The 15,794-nt window shown below is 54.8% G+C and overlaps 1 protein-coding gene across 1 annotated transcript in view; it reads left to right on the forward strand.

Annotated features, from left to right (window-relative positions):
* Positions 1-211: 211 nt before the first annotated feature.
* The window catches only part of ITGA3 (integrin subunit alpha 3), a 42,415-nt gene continuing 26,832 nt past the window's right edge, over positions 212-15,794 (forward strand). Inside the window, 2 exon segments of the mRNA XM_090041676.1 lie at positions 212-487; positions 636-1,051. Coding sequence (XP_089897802.1) covers positions 212-487; positions 636-1,051 — 692 coding nt within the window.

Genomic DNA, 15,794 nt, shown 5'->3' on the forward strand with positions numbered 1-15,794 from the left:
GGTGATGTGATTAACTCTGGTGTCTCCTGGCTTTTGAGTCATTGACGCAGCGCTCTCTTCTCGTATGTGGCCTTTTGGTCTTAATCGCTCCTCAGGCTTCAGTGTAGTGTTGTGAGTGCACAAGGTGTGTGTCAAAACCTACGAAATAGGGCAGCTGCCCTGGCAGTGGGAAGTTAGCACTGTGGAGCCAGCCGTGTGGCCAGGCGGGGGGATGCCAGCCAGAGCTTCTGAGCCCTACCTCGAGTGCACCAGCCTGCCGCCCCTCTGCCGCCTCGCCCGAATCTGCTGCCGAGGTCCTCCCCGCACCTTTTTGTTACGCACACCCCTCTGCAAGCCCCCGGACCTCCTGGCCACCCTCCTCCTGGCTCTGGCCAAGCTGGCCACCTACAACAAGGCGGCGCGGGAAGCCGCGGGGCTCTTCCTCGCTCCTCCTGGCAGGGTTTTACCGCTCCACCTCCACAGGCTCCCGCGCCTCTTTCAAGGGGCAGTGGGCACTGCTCCATGTGCCCCTCCGCCCCCCCGGGCACGAACCTGTGACCTCCCTCCCCTTCCTGCTTTCTCTTTATTCATGGCTGAAGCGCGCGCGCTGGGGAGGCTCGCGGTCGCCCCTGAGGGCCTGAGCCCGCCTCACACAGGCCGGCGGCGCGGGGCCGCCGGGTCCTGCCCGGCTCGGAGCGGGCAGCAGGGTCGGGGCAGGGCGCGGCGCGGCGCGGGGGGGGAGGGGCGGCGCCCGCATCCCCCTCCCCCGGGGCGGGGCGGGGCCGGGCCGGGCGGGGGGCGGCAGGTGCCCGGGAGCGCGGGCGGGCCCTTTAAGGCTGCAGCGGCGCCCTTCCCCGGAAGAAAAGAGCGGCAAGGTGGGGGCTGCGCGGGCGGCGGATCATGGCTCCCGGCGCGCGGGCGCTGCTGGCGCTGCTCTGCCTGCCGCCGCCGCCGCCGCCGCCTTCAACCTGGACACCCGCTCGCTCGTGCTCAAGCAGGGCGGCGGCGCCCGCGCCTTCTTCGGCTTCTCCGTGGCCCTGCACCGCCAGAGCCAGGGGCAGAGCCGCTACCTGTGAGTGCCGAGCGGGCCAGGGCCGAGGGGCTGCGCTGGGCTGGCGGCGGCAGGGGGGCCGAGCGCTGCCCTGCGATGCCCGGCCGGGCGCCGGGAGGCCTCGGGGGCTGAGGGGCTGGGGCTCCTCCTCGCCTGGGAGGGAGGGGAAATCTGTCTGTCTGTATCTGTGCACGGATCTCTCTCTCTGTAGAGGTATAGCTGTGTACACATCTATGCAGGGGTGTACTTAGTAGCTGTGTTGGTCTGAGACGAGAAGACACACACAAAAAACTAGAACTCTCAGTTCCAAAACGATCCCTTTTATTGTTATTGATAAAAGGGATCATTTTGGAACCAAGAGTTCCAGTTTTGTGTATCTGGGGCTGTACACTTTGGTATATCCCTTGTATCTATATATAGATATGTCTAGAGATGGCTAAAAGATGTGCACGCGCGCTAGCTCAGAGTTTCCTCTGCTGGCTTCTTGATTTAGTGGCGCTGACCTGCCGGGAGCCCTCTCTGTAAGCTCTCCGTGTCAGGATGCCGTGCCGGAGTCCAGCAGCGCCTGATGGAGAGCGAACAGCCTGGGGTTAGTATTTGCAGGGAGAGGCGAGGAATTCTCCAGGATCAGTTGGACATTCCTACAATGCTTCTCTGCATGGGTCAAGCCCTCCCAAAAGAGGGCAATCTGTGGCTCTTTCTTGCTGCCCCTCTTTTGCCCCCAGATCGCTGCTCCCTTGGGCAGCTTGTTTTCACTGAAAACCTGGGCAGCTTGCTTCAGTAAACTGGGAACCTGGCTTTCCTTTCCATTTGCCTCCTGCAGCCTGGGTAGATAGGGGCTGGCTCCTTGGACAGCAGCATCACGCTGGCTTGAGTGGAAAGGCCAGTGCGATGCCCATACGGTCCTGGGCTGTCCTACACCTTGCATGAGCATTGACACCCCTGCCCAGTGTTAGTGCTCAGAGGCAGTTGTGCAGCAAGGTCACTTTGCACTAGCAGAAATGTCTGCGTGAGAGCCACAGGGACTCGGGCCCCTTGGGGGTTTTGAAGTCGGGAGCCAGCTGGAGGGTCTGTCTCTTCTATTGAAGCGCGGATCTTGTGCCCGAAAGAGAGCTCTCACTGCAACAGCTGCAGGGACTGAAGGCATCTGCTCTGCATTCCAGAGATTCATGCTGAACACTGGCTCTCCATGGAGTGTGGGATTCTTCTTTCCCTCTCAAGGGGGAGTGCACTGGCTCTGTTTCGCTCCCTCTCTAGAACAGCTGCTGTGTTGGGGAAGGGAGGAGGTGGGTGCTGCCCTGCTCATGGTTCTCTGCAGGGAAAGTTGGCTCGCAGACAGGACCACATGCGGTAGGAGTTGACGGTTGTCGCTGGGCCTCCCCTATGCTCGGGAGGTGTCGAGTGTTGTGCAATGGTTAGAGTGCTCAGTTAGGACTTGGGAGAACTAGGTCTAGCTCTGTGCTGTGCCAGCAGGTTCCCTGTGTGCTGCCCTGCAGCAAGTCACTTAGCTTCAATGTGTTCAGATCCATGCATGGAAGTTTAGGATATTATCCTTGCTTGACTCACCAGGGGGTGTACATGAGACCTGGGCCAAGCCATCTTGTATGTGCCATGGAGTAAGAGTGTACGTACTGGCATTCATAACTAACGTGGAACCTATTGCCACAAGGATGTCTTGGAGGCCAGTAGTATAACCAGGTTCAAAAAGGGATTAGACAGGTTTTTGGAGGGCAGGTCTGCGGGCAGACTTGCTACTGAAAACTGGCAGATTGTCACAGGGGATGCTTCATTCTGTATATACATGCTATGGTTATTACTCTGATCCTGTAACTGCTCATTTGCTACTTGCCCCCGTTGGAGACAGGCTACTAGGATGGGTGGACCCAGTGTGGAGGTTATGATGATTAGTTACAGAACAGCTGACGCATTTCACACTTATGCCCTAGCTTACCTTGTGGTAACTCGTCTGCACAGTCGTGCCCTTAGGTAATGGAGTTAATAACACAGAGGGATCCAGACTAATCTAAAACCACTCTTTTACAAGGCTCTTTCCTCTTCACATAACATTCACCTCGGGTTGGCATGGGACCCAAATAGACTCTTGTCCATGTTGGAGACCAAGTGGGTGGATCCTGTGAACCAAAGGATCTTTGCAGTGAGCCCACAGAATAGAGGCTCTTGTCAACTCCTCCTGCTCCCAAATCTGGGTCTGCACTTTGCTTCTGCTCCCCAAAGTGTGAAGCCTGCCCCTGATGGCAAGCTCTGACATTCTGATTCATGCTAAATACTGGCTGCTTAGACCCTGCCCCAGTTGAGAGATTCTTCCAAAACCATGTCCTTAATCCATCTGTGAGATCTGGTCTCCCAGCTGCATGCATTTGGAAGGCATTTGCTGTGATCCCCACATGCTCCCCCTGTTTACTGCTCAAGCAAGGTTCCTCCTAGAGTGGGAGTGGAGGGGCCTACAGGGACAGTCATCTGTGGCTGGGGATGAGGAGGAAGTAGGTGGGATGAATGCAGAACTGCACATTCCTGAGAAGGATGGTAAGGGGAGTCCGAAGGGCAGCAGCAGCTTTTGCAAGCTGACCTTGAGCTGATTCTTCTGCCATGTGTGTTTATCTTTTGGATGAAAGAGTTGAGCAACTGGGTGCTAAAGGGCAGGCATGAACTACCTGCATCCCTACGTGCAGTGCTGCATAACAAGCTTGCTGGGTTCCTGGCTGTGGGTGAAAAAGGGGCTTGCCCCTGAAGCAGCAGGTGTCAGACCCAGGATATAAGCTCTGGTAGTCTCATGTGAACATGTCTCTATCTCCTGAGCACAGTCCTGAGTTTGTTTCCCTCCCCAGATCCCTGCACCGGCCTGAGCCTTTAGATGGTGAGAGTACCAGGGACTGAACTTGTGCCCTCTGAACCTTGGTGCGTGTGTAGCTTCATCCAAAAGGCCCAGCTCTGGGAACCAAAGCTGTGACTGATACAGTTATATCAGCTCTGTGACCCAGCCACCCCAAAGGATAGTGCACACAGTGCCAGGCTGGGTAGGTGTGCAGTACACTTGTGCCTGTGAGGTGGCTTACTGTGGCAATACTCACACAGCCCCCTATGTCTCTGTGCCAGCATTGGGCTGTAGGAATCAAAGATCCACTCCCTCTTCTAGCTAATGGATGTCTCAATATGATCCTACCCCAAACCTGAGGGAAGGTGACCTGTAGTGGTGGCAGTGGGAGTGGTTGCCTTCCACCTGCTCGTCCCTCTTTTGTGGCTCAGCCTTGAGACTTGATGACAAAAGTGGCTGAGTTCAGGTTGCATCATGGACTGGAGAGGAGTGGGCTAGGATTGCAAGCAGACCCCACATAGGTGGAACAGGGTCTAGTCTCCAGTGACCATCTGCCAGGGCTTCTGTTCCTGCTGCAGTGTGAGGACAGGTGTGGTGGTGACCAGGCTGGTTTGGTCAGGACAGGAGAATCATAGAAGTAGGGTCAGAAGGGACCATGTAGGTCTTCAAGTCCGACCTCCCCACCTGGGCAGGAGAAAAACTGGGTTCAGATGACTCCAGGCAGATAGGCATCAAGCCTCTTAAAGACCTCCAAGGAGGGACAAGGGATCCCAGTGGCTATTTCAACACCACCCCCACCCCGATCCTGGGGCTTTTGGTGCTGCTGTTGATCCCTTCCCTCCCAGCTGTGAGGTGACCATTGTGTCTGCCCTGCTCTGTGTGGCTTGTCAGAGCAGGTTTGCAAGGCCCAAGGACTGTGTTCCTAACAACCCCCCGCCCCCCTCAGCAGCTGTCTTTTGGACTGTCTGCTTCCTGGTCTGAGGTTCTTGTGGTGTATCTGCTGCTGCTGGGAGAGCAGGTCTCCAGACGTGTCGATAGCAGGTCTCACAGTCAGGAAGGGCTTTGGTGCTTAAAAAGCACTTAGAGCAGCCAGATTCTCAGCAGCTGTGAGCAGCGGACCTCCTTTGGAGTTGGCTCCCAGTTTGGCACAATGTGGCTCCTCTGAGGTCTGGGCTATAGGCCCTCAGTTGATGTAACTTATCAGAGGAACACTGAAGTCAGTGGGGCTATCCAAGTTTACACCAACAGAGGAGCTGGCCCCCGAATGTCCATTATTTCTCTCTGCCAGCGTTCCCAGGGGCCTGGCAGAAGCTGGGAGCATTCAGATTCCTACAGTGCTCGCTCCCCACTGTCCATTGGCCCCTCTGTTATGGGCAGGGGGTGTTTCTAGGAGGTCTGGCTTGGGGTCCTGTCACTGCTGCACTGGGGCATGTTGGAAGTGGCCTAGCCTTCTCATTCAGTGGCCAACACCAGTACAGCAGGAGGTTCCTTCCTGCCCCCTACCTGGCTGGAATCCTGAAGGATGAGGATAGTGCCAATGCCCATGACACTGCACAGGAGCCTATTTCCCCGCTAGCCTCGTTCACGTAGCATCTGGGCCCGTGCTCATGTTGCAGTCTTGGCCTGTATCCAGGCCATCACAGTGGGTCCCAAGGTGCTTTATGGCTGAAGTTGAATAGCAGGTGGCAAAGAGGGTTGAGGCTACCATAGAAAGGGGCTTAGTTTTGTGCATGGGTATTGGTTAGTTCTTATGTCTCTCATTTGGGTGGAGTGAGGCCAGAGAGAAGCAGTCCTTTATGGAAGAAGGCATCAAACCTGCTGATTCCTTTGTACCTGGTCAGGGAATCCAGAAGAGAGAGGACTTGACTGCCGTAAATACAAAGAGCGTTCTCTATTGTAGTTCTTGGCTGAAGACATTGCCCTGTGGTTCTCTTGGCTTCTGCTTCCTTGTCTGTGGTGTCCAGTGGTGTGACTTGGCTTGGAGGAACTGGTCATGTAAGGCACAGCTCACTACACAGCCCTCTGTGCTGGGTGTCTAGGAGAGCAGCCTGCTGTGGGGATTGGGGAGGCAGGCACTGTGGGTGCTGCCTACTCTGAGCTATTCAGCTACTTGGAAACCAGCTTTTGACACAGCTCCCTGTACCCATGTGCATAATCTGGGAATTGCAAGAGCAAGCCAGGCCCAGAGCCCCACTGTCTTAGTAACCTGTCTGTAAGTTTTCTAAAAACATCAGCTCTGTGCTTATCATCCATCAGAAAGGCACGCAAAATGTTGGGACTTATCAAGAAGGGAACTGTAAACAAAACAAAGTATTATTATGCCCCTTTATAAATCCATGGTGCATCCACTTCTTGAATACTGTTCCGAGTTCTGGTCCCTTCACTTCAAAAAAGGACATAGAAGAACTAAAGACAGTACAGAGAAGGGCAGCAAGGATAATTAGTGGTATGGAAGGGCTTCCATATGAGGAGAGACTGAAAAGGCTAGGACTGTTCAGTTTAGAAAAGAGTTGCTTGAGTGAGAGACTTCATGGTTTACAAATACTAAATGGGAAAAGGAAGTAGATAAAGATTTTTATTTACTGTTTTTCACAATACAAGAACTAGGAGTCATAAAATGAAATTAGTTGGTAGTAAATTTAAAGCTAACAAAAGGAAGTTCTCTTTCACACAGTGTGCAATTAGAGTGGAACTCATTGCCAGCGGATGTTGTGGAAGCTGACAGTTTAGCCAGATTCAAAGAGGGATTAAATTTTTGGAGGAAAAGCGCATCAGTAGATACTGAGCACAGGAGTTAGGAGTACAGCCTCTGAATCAGAATTGCCTAGTCTCTGAATCAGAATTGCTTAGGTTGAAAGTGAGAGAGGAACAGTGGGGAAAACCTTGGTCATCCCCAGTTCACTCTCTCTTTCAGCATCCACTGTTAGCCACTTTGCGACACAGGAACTGGGTGAGATGGATCTGGCGTCTGACCCCGTAAAAGGCAGTTCTCACGTTCTTATGTTATGATCATGGCCAGTGCCAGCTGGTTCCAAGGAAGGAGCCCTGAAATGGACCATGGTGGAATAAGGTGCCACTAGAAGAAGTCTCTTTCTGACCCCTGCAGGTTAGCAGTCGGTAAAGGTCCTGAAGCATGAGGGTTATGGCTTTGATCCAGCAGAACACTTGCACATGCCATAACTTCCAGTCCCCGGCTTTTCAGTGGGAGGACTCATAGCTTTCCATTACACATATGCTGTGAGTGATTCGCTAGAGCCGGCTCCGCGTTTGACTTGCTTCTAGTCACTGGTGGTTTGTTATCTCTCACTTCATCCACCATCTTCCTGTTCATTTTGTTGTGGAAACGGGTAAGTAGAAGTGACAGGCATTATCTGCCCCAGCCATTACTTTGTACATGGCTGTCATCTCTCTCCTGTTTCCTTATTGAATAGCTTTCAGACACAATTTTCCAAAGCACCTTATGATACGCATACTCCTTGGTCTCCTGGATGGTAAACACTGCTTCAGTGCATTTTTGGAAAAGAGACTTTCAGTCACTTCATGCTTTGGAAAAGTTCCTTTTCACCTTTTCGGTCTTTCTTTATATAAAAGCCACTGATGTTTCTAATCCAGCAGTTGATGATGTCTTTGGGTAGTGGGCTGGAATGGTCCAGCTTGGGGCCAGGGTGGTAGGACCTGGCTGCTACTGCTTCTACCCTCATTTCTACCAGCTATGGCATGATGAAAGCCCCCCCACTGTTGAATGCTTCCTGCACTGTGCTGATCCTTGTTCTAATTGATTCCTCCGTCTGGCTCTGGACCTCTCCTGATCCTAGAGGGTTTTGTGGGTTGAACGCAGTTTGGATCCAGGACTCTTGGGTTCTCTTTGTCACCATGTCACCACTGAATGGCTGTGTCCATGGACAGCTCATGTAGACTTACTTTTTTTTTTTTGTCCTTATTCATTGGTTTGGGTGGCTTATGTTTCTGGTGCTTGTTCTGGGGCACCAGCAGGGCAGATGTTCTGAGGGGGTGAGCATCTGGGTGCTCCGAGTACTGGAACTGTAACACAAGGCATCTTGGCTTGGACGTTTTGGATTGGAGGCTGCCAGTAACAAGGCTTGTAAGTGTAGGGAGCTAGGAGTGAAGCAGACCTCAGGCTTCCTGGCTCTGAGTGATTTCCCCAGTAGTGCAGTGGTCACCCTGTGCCTTGGTTCACCTGTCTGCAAAACAGTGATTATAAAACCCCACCCTGTGGACTTGGTCCTTCAATATCTATAAGAACAACTTGTGGCCTCCTCTGGGCCAGTGTGCAGAAGCCAGAAGGTGCAACTCTTGGTGGGGAGGGAGAGAAGAAAACCGGGACTCAAGCAGGACCTCAGGGCAGTGCTGAACCCCCAGTTGATCCAAAGACTTCCTAAGATGTGCTGGGTCCATCTCTGCCCCCTGCCTGCAGAGTCTGTTGACTTGGGCTATCTACTCGGTTGGAATAGAAGGGAGCTGAAACGGGGACCCAGTCCCTCTTCACCAGGATGGTGTAGCATAGCCCATTGATCAGCACAGTGGGGAACTGAGACTCTGGGAGTCTCTCTCCCATCCTCACGAATGCAAGCAGCTTCACTCACTCACCTACTGCCTGCCCCACTCTGCATGACTGGCTAGCGCAGGGGTGGGCAATTATTTTGGGTGGAGGGCCGCTTACAGAGTTTTGGCAAGCCATTGAGGGCTGCATGACAGGCAGCCAGGGGCAGATGAAAAATATTAATTTTCTAAATTTTTTAGGGTCCCTGTGGGCCAGATAGAATGTGAGCTGGTGAGCTGCATTTTGCCAACCGCCGGGCTAGCTAGCTGTAGCAGCTACTAAGGAAGGGTGGGTGGGGCCTGGGCCACTTTCTGGCTCCTCCCACTGAGGAATAGTCTCTGCCCCCTCTCTAGGATCCTGCTGGGTACATCCATGATGTTCAGGGATTACGCTCGGAAGCACTGCAGCGAGGCCTGGCTCACCTACTCCACACGTGCTACGTAGTGGGGGGCCTCCACAGCTGGACTAGAACTGCACATCTGTATCCCACCTCATGAGCAACATGGCAGTACTTCACCTGCCTGTGCCCTTCCCTCCCTGGCCTGGGCTGATATAGGATGAGGTTAACTCGCTGACCTCAGTTGCATCTTGGACCCAGCCTTTCAAGACTAGACGGGGGAGCTACGAAGGTTGGGACTGAGACCCGCCCTTGCCCCCCCCCAGGTGCTAGTTGCTGAAGACTCTCTTCTTTCTTGATCCAGCCCAGGAACTAACTTCTGCTTCTTCTCTGGTCCAATGGAGGCATCTGGGAGGAAAATATGGGTTCTACTTCTGGCTGGACAGTGATCAATCTCTCTTCCTCCTCCTCTCTCTCTGCATCTCCCTTCCCCCTTTCCCTTTGCCTCCCACCTTTTCTATCTCTGCTGTTTTTACTGCAAGCTCTTCAAACCCCATAGCTCTGTACAGCATGGTGGGGCCCCACTGGCTCTGGGGGGGAAGACCCTGCAGTAGTATTAAGACATGTGAGGACACAGTGCCTGGTTGGCTAAGGCTCTTAGAGAAGCTCTTTTTTTCTAACCAGAGCAGCAGAAATTAAACAATTTCTTTAGAACAGCCCCTCCCCCCCCTCCCAGGCCATTCTTTCCCCCAGAGAGTTTTGCTAATTCAGGAAACGCTTTTACAGGCCTTTCTTGCAAATAGCCAGAATTCACATGGCTGTAAGTCAGCAGCCGAAATCTCTCACTCCCTCCTCCTTCCCCTTCCCACTCCCATCCCTGGCTTGGTTTGGGACTCTGTGTAAAATCTCTAGGTGCTTGAGAAGCTGTTCATCTCCTTCCCTGGAGCCCTTGCTCCTTGCCTTGGCAGGAGGGTGGCATCTACTTTAGAGTAATTACAAAGGCTATAAATTGATTTGCTTGCTATATAGTTGTTCCAGGTCCAAGAGGCTGATGGAGGATTCAGCACTTCAAAGGAGAGGCTTTTTCTTGTTGAGGAGCCTAGGCTTGTTTATAGTCTTCAGGCAGCATTGATTGGAAAGGTCCTTCATGGAGCTTCTGCCCCATGAGGCAGGAGGAGTCTGGGAGGGATGGCAGAGAGGAGACCTTCTCACAGTTGCGGGGCCTGTGGGCTGAGTGAGAGAGGAGAGGGGAAATGAAGGAGCTGGGGTCAGCTGTAGGGGCAGCACAGCCCTCGGATATGGTGGGAATGAGGGCAGGCTTGAGGAGGACAAGAAAGCAGAGACTCCATGTAGTCTCAGCTGAGCAGTTGTGGTTCTGCAGTGCCCGTACCATCAGGGCCTGTATTTGCACAGGACAAGGCCCTAATCCTGACCGGGTGCTGGGCCTAAGCCAAACCCCGGTCTCTGAGTCCCCCATCCAGAATCCTGGGGACAGTTTGGACACAAGCTGCCTCGGGGCCCATCTGTGTTGGGCCTCCTAGTTCCCATTCCCCCCCCGAGCCCCGAGCTGCCCTTCTTTTCTGGGCTCACTTTGACATTCCCTGTAATTGCCACCGCATTGCTTGGGGGACTGAGTATCTAGCAAGTGATAGATGAGCTGCTGGTCTGATGCTGCCTGATGGCTGTGGAGTAGCTGTTGTGGGGGAGCCCTGGTTCTCCAGTCTGCCCTGAGGGGATCCCTGGCTGCGTCTCTGCTGGAGGGGTTTCTTTGTGCTTAGTCCTCTCTGGAGTTGCAATCTGTCCTGTCTTGGGAGCTCAAAGGGCAGATTTGATGACCAGTCACTGGAGATAAAGAGGGCTTGGTGTGGGGGGTGGGCCTGCTTCCCACCTATGTTTGTGTCTTGTGCAACCAGCCCAGGCCTTGGCTGTCGGGGGCAAAGTCTAGGCCAGGTGGAGACCTGTTTGAACAGGGGCGGAGATTGCACTGAGTGAGTGAGGGGCAGGACTCTTGGGTCATTTGTAAGAAGTTCTCATGCCTGCTAGCAGGGGATGGACGGATGCACAGACCATTTGCACCAGTGTGTGTGGTCATGCTCCTGACAGCATGTCTGTATAGAGCTGCTCAGATTAAACCTGGCAAGCATCATACCAAGTGCGTGGAGTCCTGTCACCGCCCCCACCCCCAAGGTCGAAGCTCTGCCTGTGGGAGAATGCTGGGCTGGCTCTCCAGCAGCACTGGAGATCAGGAGGGACTGAGGCAGCAGGGGTGTTTCTTGTGCCTGGATCAGTATTGCAGCTGCAGCTCCCAGCTGAGCCACGTGCTGACCCCCCTCCCCCAACCAGTGTAGATATAGCACTGGCCAGCAGTGTTGGACAACATCGCTGTGTGTTGTGGAAACAAGCTGCCATGTCACACCCCAGAGCTGGCTGCATAGTGGCGTGGAATTCCTGTTAGTAAAGGACCTTGGCAAGAAGGTGCTGGGGAAGCGTGAGGTGTTCACATTGAAGAGGAGGGCAGTGCCCTGTGGGTGCACACCACACATTCAGTAGAGACTCTGGTTGGCGAGATCCCTGTCCCTCCCTCCCCCCTGCCCACCTTGGCTCTTCTGATGCCCATGTGCTCCCAGTTGACTTGGTGCTCCAGACACCCGCAGCTATGCAGGGCTGCTTCATAACCGGGAGCTACGGATACTGCTACGTTTGATCCATACCCTTACCTGTTGGCAGGGCATGCAAGGGCAGCCCAGCACCAGAGCCAGGGGGCGGGAGAGCATTCCAGGGGCTGGGGCTAGGTGGTTGGTGGGAACATCTGAAGCAATATTCCTTCCCCTCCCTTTCCCCAACCCTTGTACACTTCCCCCAGCCTGTGCTGCAGGGGAGTCACTGCTGTACCAGCCAATGCCTGGCGGGGAGGCAGGTCAAGAGCAGCTAGATTTAGGGGGCAGGCAGCCTCCTGCCTTCTGGCACCAAAGTTTTGCCCTTTTCAGACCATGACAGCCTGCTCTGGCAGGCTCTACAGCATTTACATGCTTCAAAGAGACTCCTCTGCTAGGGAGAACTACCCCCTTCCCCCCAGCCATGGGGATTTTGGCCATGCATCTGGAGGTGGCAAACCTACTATATCCATCCACTGTGTTTAGCAACCTCCCCTACACCCTGTGTGCTGGAGGGGCTCACTGGCCTCTCAGACCCAGCTGTGCAAGCAGCTTGTAGGGGAATGCTGGTGGGGCTGTAGGGAGCTAGGATCCAAAGGTGAGGCAGCTTGAACAAACTCCCCTCCCCCCCTCCACCCATCTCCTAGTCTTCCAGAAACATTGGATTCCAGACCAGACTCCTTGCCTGATCCTTCTCGGAGCCAGGGATAGAACCTGGGTGTCCTGGGACCTGGGTCCCACTGCTCTAGCCACTGCTGCCCCCCTTCCCAGAGTCAGGGATGTCCTCCTTTTTGGCCTCCTGTGCTTTAGCAAGGAAGAGAGCACAGGTGTCCTGGCCTTAATCCCCAGCCATTAATCCTGGTTCTGTAAAGGAAACTGAGACTAGAACCCAGGTGTTCAGGCCTTGGTTCCAATTGCTTTACCCCTCTGGGACAAAATGCAGGTGCCTTCCATCGGTCCCCTGCCTAGAATGGCCCAAGCCCAGTCCCTAGGTCTGAACCCTGCAGACCGCAGCTCTGTCCTCAGCCCCTTGCCTCTGCTCTGCCTGAGGTGGTGCATTGTCTGCAGGGTAGGCTCCATCTCTGGCCTGGGGCTTGAGGGGGCTGCAGGTGGCCTGGCTGAAAGAATGGCTGGCTTTGGGACAGCAAGAAGCTCTCCTGGAAGCATCCAGCTGGGAGAGGAGCTTTCCTTCCTGACAGTTTCCTGGTGTTCGGAGCAGCTGCTTGAGCTGGGGGAGGAGAGAGCGCCCAGGTCTAGGACTCTCACCCCTCATCCTGGTCTCCAAGCATCTCTGCTGATGCATCCTCCAAATGCCTCGGGGGAGGGGGGGCAGGGGGCAGGGCAGCTGTCTGCATGCTTCCTGGTCCTTCCTAAGGGGAACCTGGTGGCTTGCTGCCATTGGTTCAGTGCCATGAAGGGCCTGGGGCTCAGTGATGGCCTAGGGTGGCACAAGGAGGCTGTGGCAAAGTGGGTGGGGGAAGCTTTTGTCAGTCTTGCTGTTAGTGGATACTTGAGGCCTTACTCCAGCAGCCACCCAGCTCACCCCATGCCCTGCTGTGGCCCTGCTTTGTGTGGTTATTCTGTGGCTTGGGCGGAAGAGATCCTGCTCTATCTCTACCACCAGGCATGTGCTCACGCATTCCTGTGGTGCTGGCGCCATCCTCTCTGACATCACCCTTCCACTGCCTCATCCCCACAGCATCTCCTGCTGAAAAATGCCCCATTGGCAGCTCCTGGGGAGCTTGGGGGCTGGGCTGGGACCCTGGTTTACACAGCTTCTATTCTACCAAGGGATCCCTAGCAGGGAGAGCCAGGAATTGGGACCCCCTGAGTCCTGCTTCCGGTTCTAACAAGGTGCTTGGAGTCAGAAATGCCCAGACTCCTCAGCTCTATTCTGCCACTCGCTTGCAGTGCGACCTTGGGGAGAGTCCCTTCTCCTCCCTGCCCTCAGCTTCCTCTTTGATAACTTGGGGACAGAAGTGACCTTAGTTTCCCCCCGGAGAGGCTGTCAGGGGAGAGGCAGAAGCCTGAATCCCTGAATGTTGGCAAAAAGCCGTGGGGACTGGCAGCTGGAAGCAGAATGAACTCCCCCTTCAGCCTGTGCACCACCCTGGAGTCTGGCGTCTCCCCTCAACAGCCTGCGCTGGCTGTGGGGTGGGGGTGGCATGAGGTGGGGAGGGCCTCTTTTTTTTTTTTTTTTTCCCCAGGGGCACAGGCCGCTATGGTAATACTGGAGGCTGATGGGCATTAGCCCAGCTCCTCTGTGTGTGTCAAGGGCTTGGCCTGGCTCCAGAGCTGTATTTGAACAGCTCACTCTTGGCTTAGCTGGCATGGCATTGCCTTTTCACCCGTGCTTTGCAGTTTCCCCAGTTCCAGTGGAAAGATGCCCTGGGGGCTGCTTTTTTTTTTTTTTTCTCCTTCTTTCCCTCCACTTCTCCCTGCTCTGCAGAGACCTGCCCCATTGCAGGCTGGGGTCGGGAAGCCAATTTCCACCCTCTTCCTGTCCCCTACTTTTGGGGGGTTTCCCCCCCACCCAGGATTTAAGGAACTTGTGAGCAGGGAGGAGGAAAGGATAGGGATATGCCTCTGGGGGCTGGAAGACTGCGTGGGCTCCCAGAGCTGGCACGTTAGTGCTGGCCCTGGTATTTCTTAAGGACTTGTTCTTGCCCTCTGTGATCCAGGCTGCTTCCTTGGCAAGGAAGGTGCTGGCACTACCCTAGGCCTAGGGCTGTGTGTGCGGGGGCTGAGGCAGGAGGGGCTGGGGCAGGCACTGCCTTGGGGGCTTGCGTGCTGGGGCAGCAGAAGCAGGAGAGCCTGGCGCTGCCTGGAGGCTGCACATTCCTGACCCAGATTTGCGCTTTGAGTCAGCGCGCTGGGGTTTGGCCTCTCCCTGCCTGCCCCCCCCCCCCCCCCCATGCTCAGAGAGCTGCATTGTTCTGCCCCTGCCCCTCCCTGCATAGAGCAAATGCCTTGGCTTCCACTTCCAAGGCTGCCCCATCCCCTGCTCTAGGACAGGCAGGTATGGCCCAGGGCTGCTGGAGGAGCCTGGTGCACACCCACTGTGGCACTCGGAGCAGAAGCAGGGGGCACCTGGGGTTTGTCACAGATACCACGATACTCTGCAGGTTTGCTGGGTGCCCTGCCTTGGGTGTTGCTGAGGGAGGGAAGGAACCTCCCTTGGAAGAACGTGCTCCCTAGAAAGGGCTCTCTGGGCGCAGATCCAGGGGGGAAGGGCACCTGGGCCACATGCCCGTGCCCACTGGAATGTGCCCCCATGAGGAACAGGCTACAGCCCCACCAGACTCTCACACTGACTTGTTCTGTTCCCATGTCTGCTGCAGGCATCTAGTGTCTTTGCACCCACCTGGGAGCTCAGGCGCCTGGGCAGGTGGCAGCAGGCGCACCAGCCAGCACTGTGGGATGGTGTGCCTTATCCCATCCTGGATTGGGCTGTGGAAGTGAAGTGAAACATGGGATGTTTAACTCTTTGTGGCTCAGCCCTGCCTGCCTGCATGTGTTACCCATAAGCAGATTGCAGGCAGTGGGACAGATGCTGCCACCTCGTGCTGTCTCCAGGGGTAGGGAGGGAGGCTGGCACCAGGGCTGCAATGCCAAAGTCCTCTCTAGAGCACAGGGGCTTGCCCACTGCTGTTTGCTCATAGGGTCTGGATTCCTGGTGTGAGACAAGAGCCCTACCTCCAAATCAGTTTTCTAGGACCTGTCTTTGCTTGGCTGGATCCTGGATGTCACCTTCATCAGGGCTGAGTGGCCCAGGTCTGGCTTGAATCCCTCCCCTGGGACAGTGCTCTGTTTCCAGGTGGTGGAGACATCACCACATCAGCCTCCTTGTACATCCCCTTCCTCATTAACTCATAGAAAATTTTGGGCTGGAAGGGACCTCAGGCTGTCTAGTCCAACCCCCTGTTCCAAATAGGACCCTCTCCAGGTATCTCATCCCAGCCAAGCCTTTGTCTACCTGGGTCCTCTAAACCTCCAAGGATAGAGGTTCCACCGCCTCCCAGGTAACCTGTTCCAGTGCTTCACCACCCTCCTCATGATCTAATCTAATCTAAACCTCCCTTGCTGCAACTTGAGACCGTTGCTCCCTGTTCTGTCATCTGCCACTCCTGAGAACAGTTCAGCTCCATCCTCCTTGGAACGACCCTTCAGGGACTTGAAGGCTTTTATTAAATCCCCCCTCAATCTTTTCTCCAGACTAAACAAGTCCAATTCCCACAGTCTCTCATTAGTCCTGTTTTCCAGCCCTCTAAAAATTTTCATTGCTCTCCCCTGGGCTCACTCCAATTCATCCATATCCTTTCTGTGGTAGGGGTCCAACACTGGACACAGGACTCCAGTGCCTTTCATAGTGCAACAGA

This window comes from Crocodylus siamensis, chromosome 4 (assembly GCF_052110815.1).
Source record: "Crocodylus siamensis isolate JL-2025a chromosome 4, ASM5211081v1, whole genome shotgun sequence".
NCBI lineage: Eukaryota > Metazoa > Chordata > Crocodylia > Crocodylidae > Crocodylus > Crocodylus siamensis.